Consider the following 25,941-nt stretch of genomic DNA (forward strand, 5'->3'; position numbering starts at 1 on the left):
CGTGTTCAGCCCTCCTCCCGGCCTGCACAAGAACCCGGTGACTGTGACTGCTGCGTCCTGGCACCCTCCCGCCTGTACAAAACACTGTTGCGCCGCTTGTGGATTGTGCGGCTGCAGCCACGGTGTAGGGGCAGCCGCTGGCATCTGTCTTTAGGTGACAGGGCGATAGGAGGCCTCCCCCTCATGCGGAGAAGTCAGTGTGAGAGAGCCGCTGCCGGAGACACAGATATCTGAGCAGACATCAGTCTCTCTCCTAGCGTGCCCGGAGCTTGCTGCCACCAATACATTGGTGGCAAAATTTCAAGTTACGCCACTGCCTACTTCCCTCCTTATTCTTGTATATGACCCTCTACTTTCCCGTGTATGATATAAGCTAATTTCAGCCAGCAGACAAGACCAGTTTTTTTATTGTGTTTTTACAATTAGTTCTTTTTTCATTCTATAGGTTATATTGGTGTCCGGTAACAAGCTCACCAGGTACATAGAGTCTTCCCAGCTCACAGAAGAATTTGGGGGAAGCCTTACATATGATCACATGGACTGGTTGAATAAAAGGCTAGTAAGTAGCTCAAGTATAATTACAGTACATGTATAGGAATCTGCATAGCGTATGTTATTACTGTCAGCTGCCCGCTGAGCTTCATGGTACATTGTTCTTTGCCCTACTTTGCAGAAAACAATGTACAGATATTTTTATGGAGAAGTGATTTATATGTATAGGAGGCGGTTCAATGTCAAACGGTTTTAAACAATATTTATTTATATTATTGGCTGTGACATCTGTGATATCACTAGTCCCCCCTTCTATTTTCTTAAATGAATCAATGCTTAAACACTATCAGAGTATTGCAGGTCTAAAGCCCCCCCCATCCACTACTCCGAGAGGAGTTGCAGCCGATCCCCCCCCCCCCCCCTTGAGCCACCCAGGAGGATCACATGTGATACATCGAATGCCACCCCTTTTGCATATGATGTATTGCATGCAATCCCATTCCCCGCTGCAGGATACGATGGATCCTTGGTGCAGCAGCGACGAGCTCCGGCATAGATCCGATGCACTGGGACATGCATTGGAACGTAGTCGGAGGTTAAACACATGCAATTTGGGCCCTTTTCATCCGGTTCCTCAGCCCGGTGCCTCGGAATCGGATAAAAAGGGCCCAAATCGCAGTAGTGGATGGGGGCCATAAGAGACCCCATTCTGCTGATCCGATCTGGGGACCCAATCCACTAATGTCATCAATCAGAGATCTGGCCAGGAACACTGTTAAAAAAATAAATATTTTTTTTAAAGGCATGTTTAAAGTCCCCAATTCACGGATACCATTCATTTTTTGGTCGGAATCATTAAATCAGGGATTTCCCTGGTTTCCTAACCAAGGCATTGTCAGATCAGGGAATTGCACACATTTCTTCCTGGTGTATGAGCCCCTTAAGAGTGTACAGTACTCCTGCCTTCTCTGTGATGCTAGGTCGCTTACATTAGCCAATATTAGAATCCTGAGAACTATTGCCCTTAGAGAAGGTAAAGCAAAATGGAGTTTGAAGTGGGAGGGATCTGGCCAAGACCACAGTCGTGTCGGTTACCCATTGCACCCATATTTCTCCACAGGAGGCCAAGCATTGCTGGATCTTCTTAATTAAAGATCCATGGTGCCATGTAATTTAAATCAGTATGTGGTTTGGGCTAGTTATTTAATAAAAACCAGGATTGAAAAAAACAATAATTGAAAAAGCTAATTTTTTTTACTTATTTTTTTATTTTATTTTTTACTTTTTTGGCATGAATGTTTAAATAAATAAAAAATCATGCTTATTCTTTTAAGGGGGTATACAATTAGTGGTGAAAATCTGACGGATTTCATGATTTACCCAGATTTTTTTGCCTATTTTTGGGGGCAATACTATTAGGACGCCTAAATAAAAAAACATTTCCTTGTGAGAAAACACAGTTTCGTGGTCTCAGTCCCATTTTCGCAACAAAATCGGGCTGCTTTCAGGAATTTTATAGCGCTCAGGTAAGTCACAGCTGGCACTGGCTATTCAGGGCTAATTGCATAGCTCCTGGTGATAAAATGACACATGGTAAATCACCGCAGGTAATTGGGTAACCCCCTAATAATGTGAAGCGTTTCTATGTTTAACCATGTTTTAATGCTTTTTAACATTTAGCAATCAAAAGTTATTCAGCTTTGATCAGATTTATTTTACATCTTTCAATAAAACCAATTTTTTTTACTGCTGATCATTTGAATTACAACTGAACATGACCCAACACCAGAGTCCTCATTTCTCTTTGTTGTTTAATGATACATCGCAATATATGCAGTTATATTTAACATATTAATACATACAAATTACACTCAGCTGTAAATCAAATTGAAAATATGAATAACAAGTTAATATTATGCATTAGACCTACTTTATTACTTATAATTAAAATAAATTTGAATAGTAAAAAAAATGGAAAGGGCAAGAAAAAAAACACGCACACACACAAAAAAAAACACTTAGTTTAAACTACGAATGAAACCAAGATGCTGTAAACCAGTAAAAAAAAAAATTGTCCGCAGCTCGACCAGTTCCAGCCGCATCTCACAGCCACGCCCCCTTTTCGGCACTTGGCAGGCATGACATTGAATCCCGCCTACCATTTCCGTGTCGAGCTGGCCGAAAAAAAGGACCGGGTCATGGCTGTCTGGCCAGCCTGACAGTCGTGACCCTGTGTTGAATACCCACCTATGCCTTATTTTAACCCTCTCAGTGCCAACGTTGCTGTAAGCGATCCTCAAAAATAAAGATTACAAATGCCAGCGCCGCTCACAGCGACTGTGCTTTTTTTTTTTTGGGGGGGGGGGGGGGGGGGGGTGCAATAATTAACTAAACTTGAATTGACTTGGCTGTATTCATATTTATTTATGCTACAAGAACAGTCGCTGTGAGCGGCGCTGGCATTTTCAGCGGATATTTTGAGGATCTCACAGCAACATTGGCACTCAAAGGGTTAAAGCTGTGAGTCTCTCTTTTATTTATTTTTTTCTTCCTCTTTTTAAGAGTTTTGTATTCACTCCGCGATCCATTCTATTGAATGGGATAATGTTTTTGCCTCTGCATTGCAGGTATTTGAGAAATTCACAAAAGAGTCGACTTCGCTGCTGGACGAGCTAGCTGTTATCAACAATGGAAGCGATAAGGGAAATCAGAACGAGAAAGACAGGTTTGTGAAACAAACTGATTGTACTTTTACATGTGCCGGGTAACGCTATCATCATAATCCCCTTATCAGGAGCCATGTGTGCTGACTGCCTTTCATACAGAGCTTTCTGCCCGCTCTATAGGAAAGCGCGTTCAGTCAATCACAACCAAAAATAGGCTGGAATCACTTGTTTCCAATAATGTTTGGTAGGCTTCTTGTCTGATTCTGTTCTCCTATTCTGGGCTGCCAGCTTCCTAATCTATACTGTAGCCCACCTGGGGGACCCCTTTGGAAATAATGCAAAGTAGTTCTGGATAAGAAAAATTAAGAGCTCTTAAGGCCCATACACACTGGGCGATTTTGAGTTGAAAGACGCTCAGTTTAACGTTTAAGCAGCTTTCAGCTCAAATGCCGCCGAGTGTGTATAGGGCAGCGATAAGCGGTGGAACACAGTTGCGCACTCCTGCAGCATCGTCATTGGCCGCGGCTTACCAGCAGATGATTGACGGGGGGGGACGGGACTACTTTCCAAAGCGTCCTGCTTTGGAAAGTCGTGAAAATCGCTGGTCCAGGGGGAAATTGCTCAGTGTGTATGCACTGAGCGATTTTCAGCCCAGCGATTTTCACATCATCGCTGTCCATACACGCTGGGCAAAATCACCTAATGTGTATGGACCTTAAGTAACGCTGGAAATCTTCTGTTTTTTATGTTGTGTGCACTTTTTTTTTTCTTTCTTTTTGTATTTGGCAAATGACCCTTGTGTTTAATGGCATACGGTTGTGGTACATGGTAGTTCAGGCTGAAAAAATCAGAAATCTTCTTTCCTTTAGTTTAAGCGCAGGCCCGCGTGCCCAAGACTAATTCCTCAGAGTAAAAAGGATGCCTGACAGTTTGTTATATAAGGCCCTGATATATTTGTACATGTTAAGCATGTCTACCCTTAATCGTCCCTTTCACAGTGTAAACATTCCCAGTGTGGCTAGTCTGTCTTCGTAGCTCAAAGACTCCAACCATGCACAGCAGGGCTTAACCACTCAACTAGAATGTTCAAAAGAGTCTTTATTTTCAAGGGAATTCTCCCAGACTCCCAAGGGAATGGCCCAGCCTCTCATATGTCCACTTGCCCCATCTGGAGTGGATGTCTCCACCCTCCACTGTATAGTTCTACCAAATTGCATCTATGACCAGAGGCGGAGCTATAGTAGTACAATAACGGTACCCTGCACCGCCATTATGCGCTCTCTTGGTTGGGACTTTGTTATACCCCTTTCACATTGCAACTAATTACCGGGTACAAGCCGGTTTCTTGCCGGTTTGACCCGGTAATTAGTGCGATGTGAAATGGGTTATCGGGTCCCTCAAAAGGGTAGCAACACGCCAATACGAACCTGTTAAAAAGAAGGGTTCTTAACGGTTTCTTGATGTGCAGTGTGAATAGTTCACACTATAGAGGAGGAAGCGCTTGGAGCAGCGGCAGCCACCGATGACGCGCCGACTCCCTGCCGGGCCCCAGGTGACGTTAGTGAACCGACAATAATGCCGGTTTGCCGAGGGGATGTGAACATCCCAAAATGCAAAGTCCCGGTGCGACCCTGCATTTTGCGATGTGAAAGCAGTATCAGCATTTCCTTTCCCTGTGGTTGCTGCATCAAAACTGGTGCAAACACATGTTCAATCCTATAGTCCAGTAGTCTCCAACCTTTTTCGGGGTGCGAGCTACTCGCGGCAAACTGAACCACCCAAAGAGCTACTAAAATTAAAAAATTAAAAAATCTGCCTAATAACCAAATAATGCCCTTTACACATTATGCCACACACTGTAATGGCCCTGACACACTATGCCGCATACATAACTGCGCGCGCCAAAAATTGGTGTAGCCACATAGGGTGCATCCAATGAAAATGGGGTGATATACATATGCCCCCAATAGTGCAATGCCATATACACATATGCCCAAATAGTGCCAGATACACATTTGCCCCCAATAGTGCCAGATACACATATGCTCCCGCGGTGCCAGGTATGCCCCCACAGTGCCAGAAAAAGGAATACCCCCACGGTGCCATCTGTGCCCCTATGGTGCCGGATATGCCCCCACAGTGCCAGCAAGTAGTATGCCCCCACAGTGCCAGCAAGTAGTATGCCCCCACAGTGCCAGCAAGTAGTATGCCCCCACAGTGCCAGCAAGTAGTATGCCCCCACAGTGCCAGCAAGTAGTATGCCCCCACAGTGCCAGCAAGTAGTATGCCCCCACATTGCCAGCAAGTAGTATGCCCCCACAGTGCCAGCAAGTAGTATGCCCCCACAGTGCCAACAAGTAGTATGCCCCCACAGTGCCAACAAGTAATATGCCCCCACAGTGCCAACAAGTAATATGCCCCCACAGTGCCAGCAAGTAGTACAGTATGCCCCCACAGTGCCAACAAGTAGTATGCCCCCAGTGCCAACAAGTAGTATGCCCCCAGTGCCAACAAGTAGTATGCCCCCAGTGCCAACAAGTAGAATGCCCCCAGTGCCAACAAGTAGTATGCCCCCAGTGCCAACAAGTAGTATGCCCCCAGTGCCAACAAGTAGTATGCCCCCAGTGCCAACAAGTAGTATGCCCCCACAGTACCAGCAAGTGGTATGCACACACACTCACACACAGCACACTCACACACAGCACACTCACCATTGTGTCCGGTGTCGTCCTGCGGTGTCAGTGTCTCCGCTGCCGCAGCTTCTCCTCTTCTCGGGGAAGGAGAGCACAGCACAACGTACGTCTCTCCTTCCCTTCACTTCCTTGTGACTGGGCCGTCCGTCGGCGTCAATCAAAGCTCACGGGCCGGCTCCTGATTGGCTGCCGGCCCGCGAGCTCTGATTGGTGGATAGGCGGCCAAGTGACAGGGATGCTCAGTGAGGGGTAGGAGAGACGCGCAATGCGCTCTCCTCCCCTCCCCTCCGGCTCATAGCGTTAGCATAGAAAGCAGGCGGCCGCAGCAGGGAGAGACAGACAGGCGGGCGGGTAGACAGGCGGGCGGGCAGCAGAGTGGTCGAGCCACCCGATTCGCTGCCGCGAGCTACCGGTAGCTCGCGAGCGACGGGTTGGCGACCACTGCTATAGTCTGTTTACAGCATACAATGGATTTTGGTCATTATAATCAGCCTATACTTCATCTTTTTACATTTTATTTTTAACGTAGTACCATTCTGTGGTGTTCTCCCAAACACTGCCGTTCTGTTGTGTATCAGGCTGTCAAATGCATTCATCACTGCGAGCCGTCCTCTGAGACGTGAAATGTAATGTAACGGCTGTGAATGAGGCACAGCAATATGTTCATTCTATGATGAAGTGTTTGTTCAGAATGTTTGATAGACACTGCAGTGTAGTGGTACAGGAGTTCTTAACTCCAGTCCTCGGGTACCCCCTGCAGGCCATGTTTACTGGATTTCTTTACACATGCACGGGTGAGTGTATCTATTTTGTTGGCTCAGTAATTATCCGGTACTTGTGTATTATCACGGCGCTCGGCTAGGCTAAACTGCGTTTTCAGCGTAGCCGGTGCCATGATAATACAGGAGGCAGCACTGGGAGCAGGGTGGTGTGGTTTATACTTACCCTCCTCCGGGTGGCAGCGCTCAGTCCCCCTCCTCCGGCACTCGCGGCGGATGCTGTTCAATTCAGCGTAGTGCCGCTGGTGGCGCATCACATGGGGACTGAATGCGACTGCCGGGGAGTCACCGTGGATCCCAGCGGGGATCGACACGTGCCCGGGCTGGAGGAGGGTAAGTATAGACCAGCCATTTATCACTCCCACTATGCACGTCATACCCCCAATATCCACGTCATACCCCCAGTATCCACTTCGGCGTGAAGTTGATTTTATAAAGTGTGCCGTGTTACCGAGCCCCATGAGGAGAAGCGGATACGTGCCCCCTCGCGGGCCTCGCGCTCGCCACGCTTCGGGCACGGTGGCTCGCTGCGCTCGCCACACTTTATAAATTCAACTCCACGCCGACGTGGATACTGGAGGTATGACGTAGGTAGTGGGGATATTAAGGATTGTGTATTTTTAGGGCTCCAGAGCCACTTACGTAGTTTACATAGCCAGCATAGTGCTGTATTGGTATTCTCAATACACCACTACTAATGGGCGCCCTGATAATACACTAGTACCAATTATCCTACTGTACCTGTTCCCATAGATAGAAATCCCAAAACATGACCTGTTTCCCGGTACTTGAGGATTAGAGTTAAAATTCACTGCGGTACTAGACGCTTTGTCCGTAGCAAATAATAAAAGGTATGTTTTTTATTTTCATTTTAAGGTCCATGGAATTCAATTACCTTCCCTCTGTTGACCCCGAAACTGTTCTTCAAACAGGTACAGTTTGTATTATTGTAATAATGAGATATTGTATAGTAAGCCGTTTAACTTTTTACGTTGGCGCACATCTCTGAAATGCTCTGGTTTCTGCGTCCTGGTGTTTAACATTGGGTTACACCCATCGAAATTGCGTGGAGAGCCATTACATTTTTTTATAGGCTTTTTGGGTGTTACCAGGGGGTGGTGGCTACAAGTTCCATCTAAAGCAGTGGTGGGCAATAAGCAGCCCTCCAGCTGTTGATGAACTACACATCCCAGCATGCCTTGCATCAGTTGCAGCATGGCCAAATAGCAAAACTAAGGCAAGGCATGCTGGGATATGTAGTTCATCAACATCTGGAGGGGCGCTTATTGCCCACTTCTGATCTAAAGACGCGCCGGCAACATTACTTGCAGCTTCCAGTGGGGTTATTGTAGTTCACTCGCAAAGGCGCAATCACTCTCTAATTGACCTATCCATATGCACTACAGGTGGGGCAGATGTAACATGTGCAGAGAGAGTTAGATTTGGGGTGTTTTATTGTTTCTGTGCAGGGCAAATATTGGCTGCTTTATTTTTACACTGCATCGGGACCTCTGACCAGCTGGGGAATGGGATTGCATGCAATCAAGGTCACGGGTGGCTCAGCTGCGACCTTTCCCCACGGAGAAGTCACAGTAATGGATTGGGGGCCTTAAATCCTAGCGACAATCAGCTGCAGGATTTACCCAATTGGATATGCTACATTGTGGTCATCATTGGAATATCGTAACGTTGTTCAGTATATATATTGGTTCCTCACTGCAATGATTCTTACGCTGCAGAGTATTTTATATCGGGAGACTTTTACAGTGAAACAATAGAATTACACTAATTCATAGAAACCGTTTTCTCATTCATGACCTGCTTACTTTAAAAATCAATGTCTCTGTTAGATCTGTGTTTGCGTTCTACATTCCGTAATGCTCCTCACATTACAGGTGAAGTGCAAGCTGTGACGTTGATGTTGTGTTGTACAATGTGTCAGGTGTAACTGAATAAAGCATCTTGGCGCGTAACCTGATAACGCGGCCCAGTTAGGTGCTCTGACAAATGTTGTTCTTTATTGGCGCCTTAACTACCGTCCCCATGGCAACGGGACATAAACTTTTCCTTGCGTATTTGGAGAAGGCTTGATGTACAGGTCCTGTCAATGCTCACTGCTTTGAGCTGTTGTCACCAGTAGAAGCAGATAATGATAGAGAAGTATTGTCCTTTCTTTATACACAGTAAGGCGGTAGAATGAAAGAACAATAAACAGAGCACGTGCTGAATAATTGGGAGAATACAGATCATGATATGGGGTCGCAGATCTCAGACGCAGTTAACTGTGGACACAACTAGAAAACCTGTCCTGTTATAAAGACATATGTACTTAATAAGAGAAGCATTCATGTGGTTTTAGTGAGTACGGATGTGGAATTTACCATAGAGAGTAATAGCATCAGTGCTTAGGGGGAACTTGGCATGTGCAAGGCTGTGTACCCACTGCTGCCCACCATCTATGGGAAAGCTAAGGATCAGCCACTTGTTGAATGCAGATCAGACTTCCTATTGAAGAGGAATATCTCTCTCCAGGGGTGGGATGCATCAATAGGAAAAGTACAGCCAAACCTCCGAAGACTTACTTTTTTGGAGATATGGCAACATACGCAATGCAATAGATTCTGGGACTTGGATGCAGTGGGCAACGCCATCTTTAGATGGCATTGTCCTACAGAAGCCTATGACCTTCTTTCACATTTCCCCGCTTAGAGGGATCCCTCCCAGCTCCCCTTCAGCATATGCATTACCCAAAGCATATGCAAATAGGACTCCGGCTCACAAACCCAGAAAGGGTTAGGTTGCAGGGGGGAGGGTTAGGCACTAAGGAGGTACAGTTAGGCTTTGGCTGCAGGGTGGGTAGGGATAGGCGAAGCCATGCCATACACAGAAGTTTACAGTGGTCGGGATGGCCACAGCCCGGCAGCCATCCTTTCCAGTGATGACATCCGGCTGCAACCCGACGGCAGGGCCGTGACCGTCCCATGTGAATGGACACAATCCTGTCCATTGTTAACTACTGTGTATGGCACGGCTTCTTGGCTGTTGCGGGGTTTCGACGCCCAACGTCAGCTGGAGCGTGTGATACAGCCCTAAGAGTTGGGCTGCAAGTTAGGGGGTAGGAGTGGAAAGTAATCATACATACTAAAAGGTGTTGGGATACTGAAGTTTGGGGTGCACTGTCAGTCTACAGTCCTCCGGAATCCCGATACCATTCTGTTGATAGAGATAACTGGGGCAGAATGGGGCGGTTTAATAGGTAGCATTATTCCCATAGAGCACTGAGGTCATGGGTTCGTTTCCCACCATGGCTCTAACTGTGCAGAGTTTGTATATTCTCCCTGTACTTGTGTGGGTTTCCTCTGGGTACACCGGTTTTCTCCCACAATCCAAAAATATACTGATAGGCTAATTGGATCCCAACAAATTAACCCTAGAATGTCTGTGTGTGAATGTACATGTGGTAGGGAATATAGATTGTTAGCTCCACTGGGGCAGGGACTGATGTGAACGTTCAGCTATTTATTCTTTGTAAAGTGCTGCAGAATATGTGTGCGCTATATAAATAACTGGTAATAAATAAATAACTTAAGTGATATAAGTTAGCAGAGATTACAGCAATTAGTACTGTCCCTATATTGCGTTTTCATTCTGGAGCACAGAACTTTGCTTTGCAATCATTGTTGCCCTGGATTTATCACTGTGGCCAGACTTGCAATAAATCACCAATAAGAGTTACATCTCTGTCCTTTACTGGCTCGGAGAAAGTGAATTATGGCAGCAATTAAAGGCATTTGTATTTCCTTTCAATATTAGGATGTTTTTCAATCTTGAAAAAGTGATGTTTTCCTTTATGCCGTTGTCAGGTGTTTGTTAATATCAATCAAGCAGCGTGATATCTGTTCGCTTAATTACACTTTGTAGATATTTATGGAGAAATGTCCTGATATTTTATATTCCAGCAACTCATACGCGCACTTAACTTAAGTGAAACCATAGGTCTCTGGCGATAAATGTCAGCAAATGAAATCAATAGGACCATTTTATTTCATGGGGGATGATCATTGAATTTAAACACCTTTTATCTTTAGAGCATCTCTAAGTCTGCTCACATCCCGTGAATCATCTGATATTAATTGGCCGTCTGGTCGGGAAATAGCGGGCTGTTTATATTTTATTAAGGAATGGTACACTCTAATGGGCCATATTCAATGCGGCCGGAGAGGGGGTTAAACGGCGGGAATTGCCAAAAACAAGCGATCCTCTACATTTAACCCAGCATCGGCCGCTCACTCTATTCTACGTTCCGGGGGAATCCTTGCTGTCACAGGATAGTGAGGATTCCCCCGAACAGTGAGGCTCACGGCTAATGCAGGGAGCCCTCTGCATTTAGCCGCAAGCCTCGCTGTTTTAGCGGCCCCACACGCCATTTCCCCCTCGCTCCAAAAACCTAGCAAGGGGTAAACGGTGTGTGCAGCACTGCTCGCTGTCACAGCTCGCAAAAACCATTGAATACACCCAGTTGTTAATATAAGATGAATGTGTAAAGGTGGCCATACATCAGAAATATATTGTACCTACCCAATCATACAATCTCAATTGATTGTATGCAGATTGTGTGCACATCTTGTGTACACAATCATAAGATGGATTGTATGACTGATTGTTTGATGGATTGTGTGTAGATTGTGTGTCCAAAAACCACCAAGGACTGCCAGGGATTTCAAGGGAAATTGTACACAATCATGAGCGCAACCGATCTTAAGATCGATCTTTCTGATGTATGGCCAGCTTAAGTGCAAAATGTAGAAGTTGTGTAGATCTGTGAATTGTCCAATGGCGTATTCTGGTTACTATGGTTTCAAAACGGTGTTTTCCGTTGAAACCACATAATCTTAGCGCCTACAAACACAGCAGTGTAGAAAGTGAGGTATAAGGTGTATCTTCTCGTGGTTAATGGATTCGCCCAGGGCGCAATGTCACCACTTATCAGCAATTTTGTTTCAACTGCTTCAGGCAGGTGAAAGTAAATTCTTGAAAGAAGCTCCATTTCTGTGTGAAAACTGGGCTGTGACCGCAAAAAAACCACCCTAAACTCCCTAAAACTGTGTTTTTCACAAGAAAATGTATTTTTCCAGGTGACCTTAAAGGATTGCTCAAAAAATAGAAAATATCGGTGGAAAATAGCAAAAAAAAAAAAAATTTCTTCTGAAAAAAAAATTAAGTCACATATTTGTAATTTTAACCAAGAGACACCCTCCGAAGCAACGTTCTTTGCGTCCTATTGTGATAAATGATTAGTTAAACAAGAGTCTAAGCTGTTTTGTGCAGAGAACATCACAATTGCAGTTATAACAGGATAAACCATTCATATATCTGCCTCTAATTTAGCTTTAGGGTATATTTATATGTACTGATATCTACATTGGTGAATAAGGGGACTATATAGCAGGATGGTCAATAAAACAAACCCATACCCAGCCTAATAGGGCCCAAGTCAGATTATCCCTGTTTGGCACTTTGGGTCCGATTCAGTCCGGTTCGCTAGGCTGTGCAAGTTTGAACGCCCCACGCAGTACGAATCCCCGCATTTGCATTCGAGGGCATCGTTGAAATAATTTCTTCAGCCAGTAATTCTATACTTACTTTTCAGATGCCTGCAGATCGCCCTGAGCGGGCATCTCCTTGCCTGCATGTGCAGAGGAACGAACAGCGTTTTTATGGGGATGCTGGGCGTTCCCCTGCTGCCGCCCCCATTCTGCCCCTCCTGGTGGAAACGGCTCGGTGATGGCAAATCTCGGCAAAGCCATTCGCTCCCAGGATTTGTGTATTCCCATAAATTAGCATACACAGACCTTGAACATCGGGGAAGTGGCCGAATCCAGGCCTCTGTTTTTCCTATTTGCTTAACTGTTACAAGTCATTTGTTATATACAGAGTTTAAATACAAGACTTTTAAGCCAAACCGTTTAACATAAACGCAAACACTCATTTTGTTGGCAACTTATCAGACTGTATGATAATAACAAAGCGAAAATGAAGCCCACAGCGTTATCGATACTGTAATCCTCTCTTTCCTGGCTCAAATCCTGGCTCCCCCTCAATCTGTTTCTGTGCTCCTCTCCCCCTCTCCTTTAATAGTTTTGCCTTCTGTTTTGACTGCACTGTGCAGTACACGTTACTTGTCCTTCCAACTGTAGTGTATAATGCCCAATCCAGCCAGCCTGCATACATTGCAATCTCTTTCCAAGGTCTTTCCACAGTGAGAGAGACATTTCCAAATGCCTTTTAACAGCTGCCTGTTCTTTTTTTCAATGGCTTCAGCATATGAACCACATCTGAGAAAGGAAAGAAACCAGCAGTGTTGTTCTGCATAATTCCGTTGTGCCAGAATCGCAGCCTGTGATCCTGACATGCACCGAAGCGAAGGCCCTGGTGCGCTTTCTTTTTTTGTGGTTTGTTGATAATGCAGCAACAATTTACAAAGGAGAATACAGTTATCGGGTGCACCCGGAGGCAAATAACTGTTCACTCGTTCACATATATACTTTAACTCAGATTACTGTGCTTAAGAGGATCACCAGGATATCATGCCAAATAAACAGATGGATTAGACCAGGGGTGGCCAAACCTCTCCTCAAGATCTACCAACAGGTCATGTGTCTCTGGCAACCTGTGGATCTATAGTAGGAATGACTGCAGCAGGTTTGAAACGTGACAGTTAGTAATGACTACAGCTGTGCACCAGCTAGGGAGTCTGGGAAATGTGACCGTTAGTAATGACTACAGCTGTGCACCAGCTAGGGAGTCTTGGAAATGTGACCGTTAGTAATGACTACAGCTGTGCACCAGCTAGGGAGTCTGGGAAATGTGACAGTAATGAATACAGCTGTGCACCAGCTAGGTGATCTGGGAAATGTGACCGTTAGTAATGACTACAGCTGTGCACCAGCTAGGGAGTCTGGGAAATGTGACCGTTAGTAATGACTACAGCAGTGCACCAGCTAGGGATTTTGGGAAATGTGACAGAAATGACTGCAGCTGTGCACCAGCTAGGGAATCTGGGGAATGTGACAGATAGTAATGACTACAGCTGTGCACCAGCTAGGGACTCTGGGAATTGTGACAGTTAGTAATGACTGCAGCTGTGAACCTGCTAGGGAGTATGGGAAATGTGACCATTAGTAATGACTGCAGCTGTGCACCAGCTAGGGAGTCTGGGAAATGTGACAGTTAGTAATGACTACAGCTGTGCACCAGCTAGGGGATATGGGAAATGTGACCGTTAGTAATGACTACAGCAGTGCACCAGCTAGGGATTTTGGGAAATGTGACAGAAATGACTGCAGCTGTGCACCAGCTAGGGAATCTGGGGAATGTGACAGATAGTAATGACTACAGCTGTGCACCAGCTAGTGACTCTGGGAATTGTGACAGTTAGTAATGACTGCAGCTGTGAACCTGCTAGGGAGTATGGGAAATGTGACCATTAGTAATGACTGCAGCTGAGCACCAGCTAGGGAGTCTGGGAAATGTGACAGTTAGTAATGACTACAGCTGTGCACCAGCTAGGGAGTCTGGGAAATGTGACCGTTAGTAATCACTACAGCAGTGCACCAGCTAGGTGATCTGGGAAATGTGACAGTTAGTAATGACTACAGCTGTGCACCAGCTAGTTGATCTGGGGAATGTGACCGTTAGTAATGACTACAGCAGTGCACCAGCTAGGGATTTTGGGAAATGTGACAGAAATGACTGCAGCTGTGCACCAGCTAGGGAATCTGGGGAATGTGACAGATAGTAATGACTACAGCTGTGCACCAGCTAGGGACTCTGGGAATTGTGACAGTTAGTAATGACTGCAGCTGTGAACCTGCTAGGGAGTATGGGAAATGTGACCATTAGTAATGACTGCAGCTGTGCACCAGCTAGGGAGTCTGGGAAATGTGACAGTTAGTAATGACTACAGCTGTGCACCAGCTAGGGGATATGGGAAATGTGACGGTTAGTAATGACTACAGCTGTGCACCAGCTAGGTGATCTGGGGAATGTGACAGTTAGTAATGACTACAGCTGTGCACCAGCTAGTTGATCTGGGGAATGTGACAGTTAGTAATGACTACAGCTGTGCACCAGCTAGTTGATCTGGGGAATGTGACAGTAATGACTACAGCTGTGCACCAGCTAGTTGATCTGGGGAATGTGACTGTTAGTAATGACTACAGCTGTGCACCAGCTAGGTGATCTGGGGAATGTGACTGTTAGTAATGACTACAGCTGTGCACCAGCTAGGTGATCTGGGGAATGTGACAGTTAGTAATGACTGCAGCTGTGCACCAGCTAGGTGATCTGGGGAATGTGACAGTTAGTAATGACAGCTGTGCACCAGCGAGGTGATCTGGGGAATGTGACAGTTAGTAATGACTACAGCTGTGCACCAGCTAGGTGATCTGGGAATGTGACAGATAGTAATGACTACAGCTGTGCACCAGCTAGGTGATCTGGGGAATGTGACAGTTGGTAATGACTACAACTGTGCACCAGCTAGGTGATCTGGGGAATGTGACAGTTAGTAATGACTACAGCTGTGCACCAGCTAGGTGATCTGGGGAATGTGACAGTTGGTAATGACTGCAGCTGTGCACCAGCTAGGTGATCTGGGGAATGTGACAGTTAGTAATGACTGCAGCTGTGCACCAACTAGGGGGTCTGGGAAATGCGGACCATTGGTAGATCTGGAGGACCGGTTTGGCCAGCCATTGATTACGCGTTAATTCCACATGCTGTTTCCTCTGTGTTTGCTCTTTAACACCCAGTGTTATTTTATGCTTATGCTTGAAAATTGTAATCAATTTTTTCCCCTCCCTTTTTGAAGGTCATGAGCTGCTATCGGAACTTCAACAGCGGCGATTTAATGGTTCGGAGGGCGGGGTCGCCTGGTCTCCAATGGATGATGAACTCTTGGCTCAGCCCCAGGTCATGAAACTTCTCGATTCCCTCCGAGAACAATATACCCGTTACCAGGAGGTTTGCAGGCAACGTAGCAAACGCACGCAGCTGGATGAAATTCAGCAGAAGGTTATGCAAGTAAGAGAACCAATGTTGTCTACTACCATCTTGTCGGTGTCCTTGTATCAAGTCTTTAAACGTTTTGGCAACATTTCTTTGTGCGTCCTATACCCAGCTTGTCATATGAAAAACATATACTTGTTCTATGTTTATCACCTCTCAAACTCAAATGTACCTTTTGGGTTGGAGCTGTCTGACCTCACTTTTATAATAAAAGGAGGGAAATCCATCGCTCTACTTCTATTGTTGGTGTTGGGTGTAAAGGATTGGTTATGTAACACACACACACACACACACACACATTACATAACTAACCCCTTTACAGGACACCCAACAACTAGAAGTAAAGATATTAGAGATAGGAGCAGATAAGGATTAGGGTTGGGGTAAAAACTGTTACAGTTTAAAGTGAACGTACATTGCAGAAGCCGTCATTTTGACGGGCTTATAACTAGTAAATTATATACTGCGGTTTGTGGCAGACCTGGGGGATTTAATCAGATTAACTTCCAAACCTCCTACCTCTGGTCTCTTCTGAATACAAACCAATCTGATTTAGTTGGTCAATCCATTGTAATCATGTTCGACCAGAACAGTTTTATATTGCCATTATCCCAATACACTAAACCCATCATTTGGTCAAATTAAGGAAATTGTAATGGGGACAGAGTTTTCCTTACGTACAATGCTAGTATGGGAAGTTGGGTGACTGCACAGAGGAAAATAACAAGCAGAAAGGATAGGAAATAATTTAATGTTGCTGTAAAGTAAGATGTATAATGGGCAGCACATTCTGAAGATGTTATTCCTGTGCGTGGTGTGATTTACATAAGAGTTAATCTGTAGTCTGGGATGTGTCCTTCATGATTACATGAAATGCCACTTGGTGAGGTTCCTGTGACAAAGCTACTTATCCTGGAAGTCTTAATCCCAGTCTGAAATGAGTCAGTGATCTTTCTGAGGATTGGGAGTCTGTCGGTGCCAAATCAGCCACCCGACACCACCGGCAACAACACACAGTGTGGAAATGGGATTATTAGCCCAGATGTCTGCTCTCCCCACAGAAGTTCTACTGTTGAGAAACATGCCCTGTCCTCAGCCAGCTTGTGCACATGTCTATGCTGTGTGTGAGCGGGGCGTGTGCTGGAAGCACATGGTTTATGTAGGGCCAATGTCATCACGAGGAAGACTTAATAATTTACTTTTACCTGGGGCTTCATCATATTGTGTTTGTGCTGTATATAAGCCAAAATATCTGTTCTCTTTTCTGTGATATATTGTGCAATCGTACCAAGCGGTTTTTATACGGCATTCACTGTGAGAGGCGCCGTGTACGTGCCACACCGACAGCGCTTGCTTTCACTAAAGAGCCCAACTCACCCACCTTGGCCACTGCCTTACCCAAACATTTGCCCACGACATTGGCAGCTGTTCATTATAATGTGCACTGCAAATTAGCGGCCATATACGTTTAAAAAGGAATGAATGAAAGGAAACTTGTAGCTTTAAATGATAGACTGTAAAGGAAACTCAGAAAGTAAGTTGGTAGCAAGATACTAAAAAGCCAAAAGTACTTTTACTACCATCTGGGGGGGGGGGGGGGGGGGGGTGTTTACCAATTATTGTAGAGAGGGATAAAATACCAACAAATCTGCTCCTAACTGTCATTTGTCAAACAGCCTGTGAAATGACAAAATCTGGTTGGTATTTTATATTGCACCACTTTATCTCTCTCCAAGCTTTGATAAAAATCCCCAGAGAGCGGACCATTAGGGTGAGAAAGTTTACACATAATGTGGGTGGAATGCTGGGACATAGGAAGAGGATAAAAGAGGTGTGAGAGAGAAAGGGGGTGGAAAAGAGAGAGAGAGGGAGGCAGAATCTGAGAGTTAGATGGAGGAATAGTTGGAGAGCGATGGGAAAGGAAAAATAAAGGCCACAGGAGCTGCACATTGGGCGGTATTCAGCCCCGGCCTTGCGGCCATTTCCTATTCAATGCTGCACTGAAGGCAGTTTCCGAAAAACAGATCCGAGGATTCTGGTTTGGTGCTCAGGCAAAACCGATTGATCACCATTCGTATGGGCTGGCAGGTCAGTGCGCACACCGGCTGAAAATGGTCATCTGTCAACCAGAATTTTGGCTCTACTAGAACACAATCCAATTGAATTCGATAATAAGGAAAGGCCGGAATACTGTGATATTGAAGTTTTTGTTATAACATCCAGCATGCAGATTCACTGGCCCATTATACAATCCTATAGTCTCCCTGAGTTCTCATCAGAGTAGGATACATTTGAAAGGTCTGTTTCTATGTACAACAGTATATTCTACATAAGAGAAAGTAAAACTGTGCAGCAACAATTCCAGATTAAATATGTATTGGGTTATTTATTTACTTATTACCAGTTATTTATATAGCGCACACATATTTCACAGCGCTTTACAGAGAATATTTGAACACTCACATCAGTCCCTGCCCCAGTGGAGCTTACAATCTATATTGCCTGCCACATATACACGCGCACAAACATTCATTCCAGGGTTAATTTGTTGGGAGCCAATTAGCCTACCATTATATTTTTGGATTATTGGAGGAAACCGGAGTATCCGGAGGAAACCCACGCAAGGGGCTTAGTTGCGCTCACCATGCTGTCTGGGTCTGGCGAGTCGGGATCCCGAAGTCGGACTAATGACTGTCAGGATCCCGACTGTCGGACCCCTGTACCACACCCGAATATACAAACTCCGCACAGTTAGAGCCATGGTGGGAGTCGAACCCATGACCTCAGCGCTGTAAGGCAGTAATGCTAACCATTACACCATCCGTACTGCCCCATTGGGTTGAAGTGTTTATTGCATATGAGTGCTCTACAACATAGAAACCATATAACCTACTTTGTATAGCAACTAATCTAGATTTCAGTAGAAAAATGATAGCTAGAATCTGATTGAGAATGTAAAGGAGGTGGCGGGGCTCTCCCCATAACTACCTGGCGAATAAAATCTGCTGCAGGTAATACACTGTAGAAAACATTTTGTTGTCCAGAGACACATGTCCTTCATACTGGCATGCACCCATTCTGAGGTTCCCGTTCCAAGTGGTATACCCCTTAGTAGCAATCACTAGACCTGTCTGGGCCGTGTGTCTCTGCTTTTTGTACTTCTAGCACAGTCTACCCTGTACCTCAGCACTTGGATATGAGATACAGACCAGACTGTGCTAGAAGCAGGCAGCAGGAAAGAGGAACTGCATGGGTTGTGAAAGGTGCAGAACACTAGAATTAAAACAATATTATTTTCTGTGTTAGTAGGAGTAAGCAGACTGGTTACAGACATCGAGGTTGGAACATCCCCGCTACATAACAGACCCCGCTACACAACAGACCCCGCTACACAACAGACCCCGCTACACAACAGACCCCGCTACACAACAGACCCCGCTACACAACAGACCCCGCTACACAACAGACCCCGCTACATAACAGACCTGATCTAGGCTATGCGTTTGGGATTTCGAAGATGTCTAAATATGTCAGTAATGGCGTTTTCCCTTCCACAGGTGGTAAACTGGCTGGAGGGGCCAGGATCCGACCAGCTGAGGACCCAGTGGGGGATTGGAGACTCTATCAGAGCATCTCAGGCGCTACAGCAGAAACATGAAGAGATTGAGAGTCAGCACAGTGTAAGAATACGCATGCCAATGTATTGCCATCAATGATGATTATTCGTACGTTGTGGAAAGCATTCTGTTCCTTTCTCCCTGTGTCGGTCATTGTCATTCTCTGACATTCTCTCTGTCCTCTGATCCTCTGTGCACAGAAACTGTAGCACGTGCTGAATGCGGACCTTACATTTCAGCAGTCCGTGAACTTAATCAAATCTTTACATGTAATAAACATATACTGACGACGACCACATCGAAAATGTATAAGAAATGTGAAACTTTTAATGACCCAGATAATAAGCTTAAGAGGTTTATTTGCTCACAGATTTTCTGTATAAAATATGTCTGTTGGCAAATTTACCAACAAGTGATATTCTTGTTATGACTCTTTAAAATGATAAGCGGTGCTTCAGCCAATCATCTGTGTCTTGTGTTTGAAATTTAAAGGAGACGATTGGCTGCAGCAACACTTACCATTCAAAGTGACAACAAGAATTTCACTCATTGATAAATGTTCGTCCCTTGTCTTCTTGTTGGGCAAAATACTCTCCAATCATCATGGGATCTAAGACCATATATGGTCAATCTGTGTTATCATTGTAGAAGAATAGTCAGCCCTGTAGATTTCCTGGGACTAAAAATAGGATTGTGAAGGGAAAAATAAGACCCATTTGGAGATCTACACCATGAGGGCACATTTGTTAGAAAATGCTATCAAACTATTGAGCCTTCATGTAGAAGAATTTGTATCCTTGTGTGGTAAAGGTAAAAACATGGGTCCAGATGTAATGGGGTGCATGTCCAGAAGACATGTGGGATGCATCTAGCCCATGGTCTGACATTGGGACATTGCCTTACCCAAAACAGTAACAGTCACATGGGAGCTTAGAACATTGGGATCGTTTTGTGCAATACAGAGAAAGACCAGCTGGTACTATAGAAGTACATTTTATCTTTTATCCTGCCCTCAAAAACACACATTGTGGCTGTTCCAGTGTTAAATGCAAACCCAGTGATATGTATACAGAGAGCATGTTTACCGCGCATGTGTAGGTCTACGTCTGCCATATTGCTAGTATTCCCCCCCCCCCCCCCCCCCCGTAGCATGACTGAAGAGCAGGACAGGGACCACTTTCAAAAAGGGGGCGTGCCTAGATCAGGTCCTGCGTGTTGTATGTGCCGGAAATTCCACATAATGGGGAGCTTCTGCCACCATTATATGGTCCGAGCTCGTTGAACCGGGGGGGTTCATCCTCCGGCTTGTCGCTGCCTTTATTTGGTCTAAAGCTGGCCACCATACGCTTGTCCGATTTGGCCACTTTTCACCTGAATCCGATACATTGGGCAAATAAAACGAGTGAAAAATTGACAATTCAGATATGTTTGACATCTGATCAGATGAGCGGTCCGATGCACATTGGAGTCAGAGATTGGGCTGCCCCCCTTCAGTGAAGAATGGGTTCTCATGCAATCTTGCCACCTGGGAAACTCCTGGGCGGTTCAAGGGAAATCTTATAGGTCTTCCACCTCCGAGAAGTCGCATAAGTGTATGGAAGCCTTTAAAAAACAAATTATGCTGAGCATTTTTTTAGATGTCCATGTCGACTGTGTCGACATTTGGGACCAAAAAAAGGTGAAAAACCCCAGGTCGACCTTTGGCTGTCGACCTTCCCCATGTCAACCCAATGCTTGGGTCTTCCTAATGACCCTGTCGACCTTCAGTCATGTCGACCTAATGTCTGTCTTATCCAATGATCCATACCTGTTTTACAACGGTAATTGTTGCCAGTCGGGAGGACATTGATGTAATGATGTCGGCTAGAGAACATTAGGACTTGGATACGTTTAATGAGCAATTGTCCCCTAGAGACAGCTGTTATGTAGCCTGAACACACACACACAGCCATTCCCTAGGATCCAGGTCCTCGTGGCGTCTCTAGCTCACAGCATTGTCGCTGGTTTGCAGGGAATAGATAGGGCTGCCTTCCTGAAAAGAAGGTTTTATTGCTTTTTATTTGCAGTTGTTGTGTGTCTGTTGTCCTTCCCCATAATTATGGGCAGGGTAAAAGTAATAATGACAGTTCTGGCATATTGCAGGAATGGTTTGCGGTCTACGTAGAACTGAACCAGCAGATCGCAGCACTCCTGAACGCTGGCGATGAAGAGGATCTGGTGGAACTGAAAGGTTTGCAGCAGCGTCTGAGCGATGTCTGTTACCGGCAGGCGAGCCAGCTAGAGTTCCGGCAGAATCTGCTGCAGACAGCCCTAGAGTTCCATGGAGTTTCCCAAGAGGTATAGTCCAGAATAACATAGACTATCATTAATGGTTTGTTGCATTAACAACAGGATACCGTGTAGGTACCTAACGACCTGGGTGCAGTACAGGATCCCGACAGTCATTTAAGAGATGTCGGGATCCTGCCGGTAAAAAAAAAAAAAAAACCGGCGCACGGCCAACGGCTATTTTCCCTCATGGGGATCCACGACCCCCATAGAGGGAGAATAGAATAGGTGGCCAGACTCTGTGTTCGCAGCATGGCGAGCACAGCGAGTCCGCAGGGGGCTTTGTTGCACTTGCCACGCTGTCTGAGTCCGGCCAGTCGGGATCCCGACGTCTGACTATTGACTGTCAGTATCCCGACTGTCGGAAACCCTGTACCACACCCAACAATCTAAGGGGGATATTAAATCCCGGCATTTATTACCGATGTAAATATTGTCCGTTTTCGCATTCAATCTGTTCAATGTTCTTTTTTTTTCTTTTTGACTTCCGCAAGTCGGAAAAAGCTTGGATCAGCAAATGCGTGTGTTTTTCCGCAGAAACGCCCACTAATTTGCAACTTTAGTGGCCATTTCTGCAAATTTGCCTTTTATAAGCTGAATCTGCAGTAGCGAGTGCCGGGATGGAATAGGTCCTGGCCAATCTCCTGTGTATTGGAAATATTGGCCAGCATTGAAAACCCCCTAATAATACAGCATGTTTTAATAGAAAATGATTGATTTGCATTTTTAAAGCATTTTCGGCTAAAATTACTGTGTGAGCAAGTGCTACCACCGACGTGGGGGACGGTGGGTGATGCCGGCGGTCAGGATACTGAAGCTAGCAATGGTGAACTTTGCATGCTGTTTTTTTAGCATTGTCTTAGCAACTACTGTAGGTACAATCCTACACCCAGAATGCTGATTACTGTTCGGTACTTGTGTACTTTCACGGCTCCAACGATGTGCATCGTACAGGGAAAAATCGCATCGCATGCGATTGGATGCGATGCGATGTTATTTTTCACAGAAATTATGGACATGAGTTGACATCATGTAAAATACACCCCAAATGTCATTTTTCACACTGTACCATCCCCACTATCAACGCCAACCCGAAGCGTGGCGAGCGCAGCGAGCCCGCCAGGGGCGGCGGTACGCGTCCTACGACCTTTTCATACCCCCACTATCCACGTCGGCGTGGAGTTGAGAATAGAAAGTGTGGCGAGCGCAGCGAGCCACCGAGCCCGAAGCGTGGCGAGCGGACACGGATACCTGTGAAGCCCGCGAGTGGACACAGATACCTGTGAAGGTATCCGCGTCCCCTCACGGGGCACGCTGCGCTCGCCACACTTTCTATTCTCAACTCCACGCCGACGTGGATAGTGGGGGTATGAAAAGGTCGTAGGACGCGTACCGCCGCCCCTCGCGGGCTCGCTGCGCTTGCCACGCTTCGGGATGGCGTTGATAGTGGGGGTGGCACAATGTGAAAAATGACATTTGGGGTGCATTTTACATGATGTCAACTCATGTCCATAATTTCTGTGAAAAATGACATTGCATCGCATCAGAGCGCATGCGATTTTATAAAAAATGCATAAAAACACGGGAAAATACACTACATATGGCATGCGATGGGAGCCGTGAAAGTACACAAGTACCTACTGTTCTACCTTAATATGTTCATTAGACAATCACAAATGGTAGAACATTGCTATGAAACGCGCCTGCTCTGTCCAGCGCTGACCAAAGTCTTTCCCCTATGTGTAACGTATGGCAATCGGTTTTAGTATTTGGTTACTTTTTATTATTTTTTGCACACAGAATTCTCTTCTCCGTGCTGGTAGAAATAAAATATTTACAGATGAAATCCTTTTGTTTGCCAAAGCTTAGTAACAGCTTGCTTCACAGTTCTCAACATGGCAGAGCTGTGATTTCTAAACATTGTTGTTTTTTCTCAGTTGTCGCAGCAATTGGACAGCCTGCTGGGGATGCTGTGCGTTGATGTGGCCCCTACAGATGGAGCAGCAATTCAGCAAACATTAAAACTCCTTGAAGAGAAGCTAAAAAGTGTTGGTAAGGAGAAAATGTAGATTAACCCCTTCCTCCCTTCTGGTAACAGCAGTGACCTGCAGATTTGGCATACGCATTTAGTATGGCTACAGATCCGCCACTGGATTTCTCACCCGATAGAGCTGTGCAAAATAACTGCCATCATTCCGCTGCTACCATCTCAATAGGCTCCTTATTGTGGCCACATGTGTGGTTGCACACTACATAGATCTGCTTAGCTGCAGTGGTTGTAAACTGACCATTGCGACTAGGTTCCTGTAGTCAGAATTACCATAACTCCATGTATTGTCTGACTGCTGTGTATGAGGTTGAAAGGTCAAGTCCCGCTTGTAGCATGCTCAGAATTGTCTGGTTTTATTAATGGTTATTGAGAAAGTGCACTCAAATCAAATTAAAGCCCCACACACATTAGGAGATATATTGAGCGATATCGCCTCTTGTGGGCGGTTAATGACTCCCTCTGTCATCTGTGTATGTACAGACGAGAAAGTGGATTAACGAGGTCTCCCTGCTTTATACCCATGTATGTGTGCTGGCAAACTGTGTGTGTGTGTGTGTGTGTGTGTTGGCAAACTGTGTGTGTGTGCTGGCAAACTGCCACGGATTGTCCAGTGTGTTTGGGCCTTAAGAGGGACTTCAGTTCTCTGTGGTCATTTACTGCAGAATAATCGATCCCAGGAGGCTATAGATAGTGGTAGATGCTCAGTTTAGTAATACCACTCAGATGCATGAGAGGGAGGGGTTAATACTGAGTAAGTTAAATTAGTCAAACAAGACATTTTTTTCCCCCAGCTCACTGATTGGTATTAGCAACCAATCTTGAACACTACATGATACTTGAATTCAGAGATATTGGTTACATATTATTGTGCAAATATATGATATGTCCCAAAGACATCGTCAAGTCTTCTGTGTATATTGGGGATCCCTAGCGCTATATCTAGTTGCACCCCAAAAAACTAGCATAAGCTAGAAAGTCCAGAGCGGCACACCAGTGAAATACTATAGTGTTAATAAATATTAGTGATTGGAACCCAAAGCTATAGATATAAGTGAGAGAGAAAGAAAAATGAAATGTAGGTAAAATAAAATCTTAAAGAAATAGTGAGAAAAAAATATAGTGCTGTGTTAATAGAATGTAAAGGTGTGCCGCACTAGAGCCACCAAGCTCAACCAGTCTAGGGGCACCGCACCCCACACCACCGTTACCCCCGGAGGCTGTTAAATTAGTTTGAATCCAAAAGAAAAATCCCCATTAAATAGCCATTTTTGGGGGGTGCAACCATGTTCATGCAAGTCTGTGAAATTACTGCGGATTCTATGGGTTAACACCCGAAAACAGATTCATTTAATGGACAAAGAAAAGTGTCTCTAATTGAATTTCCCTGAGCGTTAAAGCTGAAAGCTATACCCCCCCCCCCCCCCCCCACATCCCAATTAAATTAACGTGGAAATTAAGAAAAACAAGAAAACCACAACAAACAATACAAGACCATGTATGACCACCACAAGGTATATAAACATTCTAAATGGGAAGGGCAGACAGACAGGCGATACAGATAGGGTATATAACACACATTGCAAATCATTTGTTCGCTCCTTACATAGGGCAGTATTCAATGAGAAAAATTCTCCGTGCATGGCGAGAGATTTTTTCTGTCGCCATGCACTTGCCCTGTTCCGGAGGGCTCGCTGCCACTCCTGCTCCCACTATTCAATGTGGTTAAGACATGCCACCACTCGCGGCGAGTCTTAACCCCTGCAGCAGACGAGCGTCCGCGGCAGGGAGCTGGCAGGGAGCCGGGGGACGGTGGCAGCCAGGGAGATTAAAGTCTCCCTGGCTGCCCTAGAACATATGTGGAGGGGAGGAGGGCTCCCCGGGACCCAGGCAGCACAAGCTGACCCCCCCTATAGCCAGCGGGGGACCCAGTATTCACTGCACCCGATCGTGCATATGTAATGATCGGATGCAGTGAATATATGAATATTTAATGAGTGGCTCGAGAGCTCCGGCCCCCTGCTGGCTGCTCTGTGTAAAAAAAAAAATAATAATAATTAAAAAAATATTTTTTAAAAAATTAAATATATATTCATGTGCTATAAGCACATGAATAAAAATAGCATGCCCCTTCACAGAAAAAAAATCCTGATTTTTTTACACCAAAATGAAAAAAAAAAAACCTTTTAGTTTAAAAGTTCACATTCCACTTCTCCATGAAAAGATGGAGAATTGCTACACGGAGAGACA

General features: G+C 45.3%; 1 protein-coding gene across 1 annotated transcript in view; it reads left to right on the forward strand.

Moving 5' to 3' along the window:
* SESTD1 (SEC14 and spectrin domain containing 1) overlaps window positions 1–25,941 on the forward strand; it is a 126,264-nt gene that overhangs the window by 82,493 nt on the left and 17,830 nt on the right. The window contains exons 6-12 of the mRNA XM_083154707.1: window positions 446–559; window positions 3,120–3,217; window positions 7,507–7,562; window positions 15,503–15,714; window positions 19,257–19,379; window positions 21,459–21,653; window positions 23,582–23,696. Coding sequence (XP_083010833.1) covers window positions 446–559; window positions 3,120–3,217; window positions 7,507–7,562; window positions 15,503–15,714; window positions 19,257–19,379; window positions 21,459–21,653; window positions 23,582–23,696 — 913 coding nt within the window. The remainder of the gene's footprint in view (window positions 1–445; window positions 560–3,119; window positions 3,218–7,506; window positions 7,563–15,502; window positions 15,715–19,256; window positions 19,380–21,458; window positions 21,654–23,581; window positions 23,697–25,941) is intronic.

The sequence above is a fragment of the Crinia signifera genome, chromosome 7, assembly GCF_055691185.1.
Source record: "Crinia signifera chromosome 7, ASM5569118v1, whole genome shotgun sequence".
In the NCBI taxonomy this organism is placed as follows: Eukaryota; Metazoa; Chordata; class Amphibia; order Anura; family Myobatrachidae; genus Crinia; species Crinia signifera.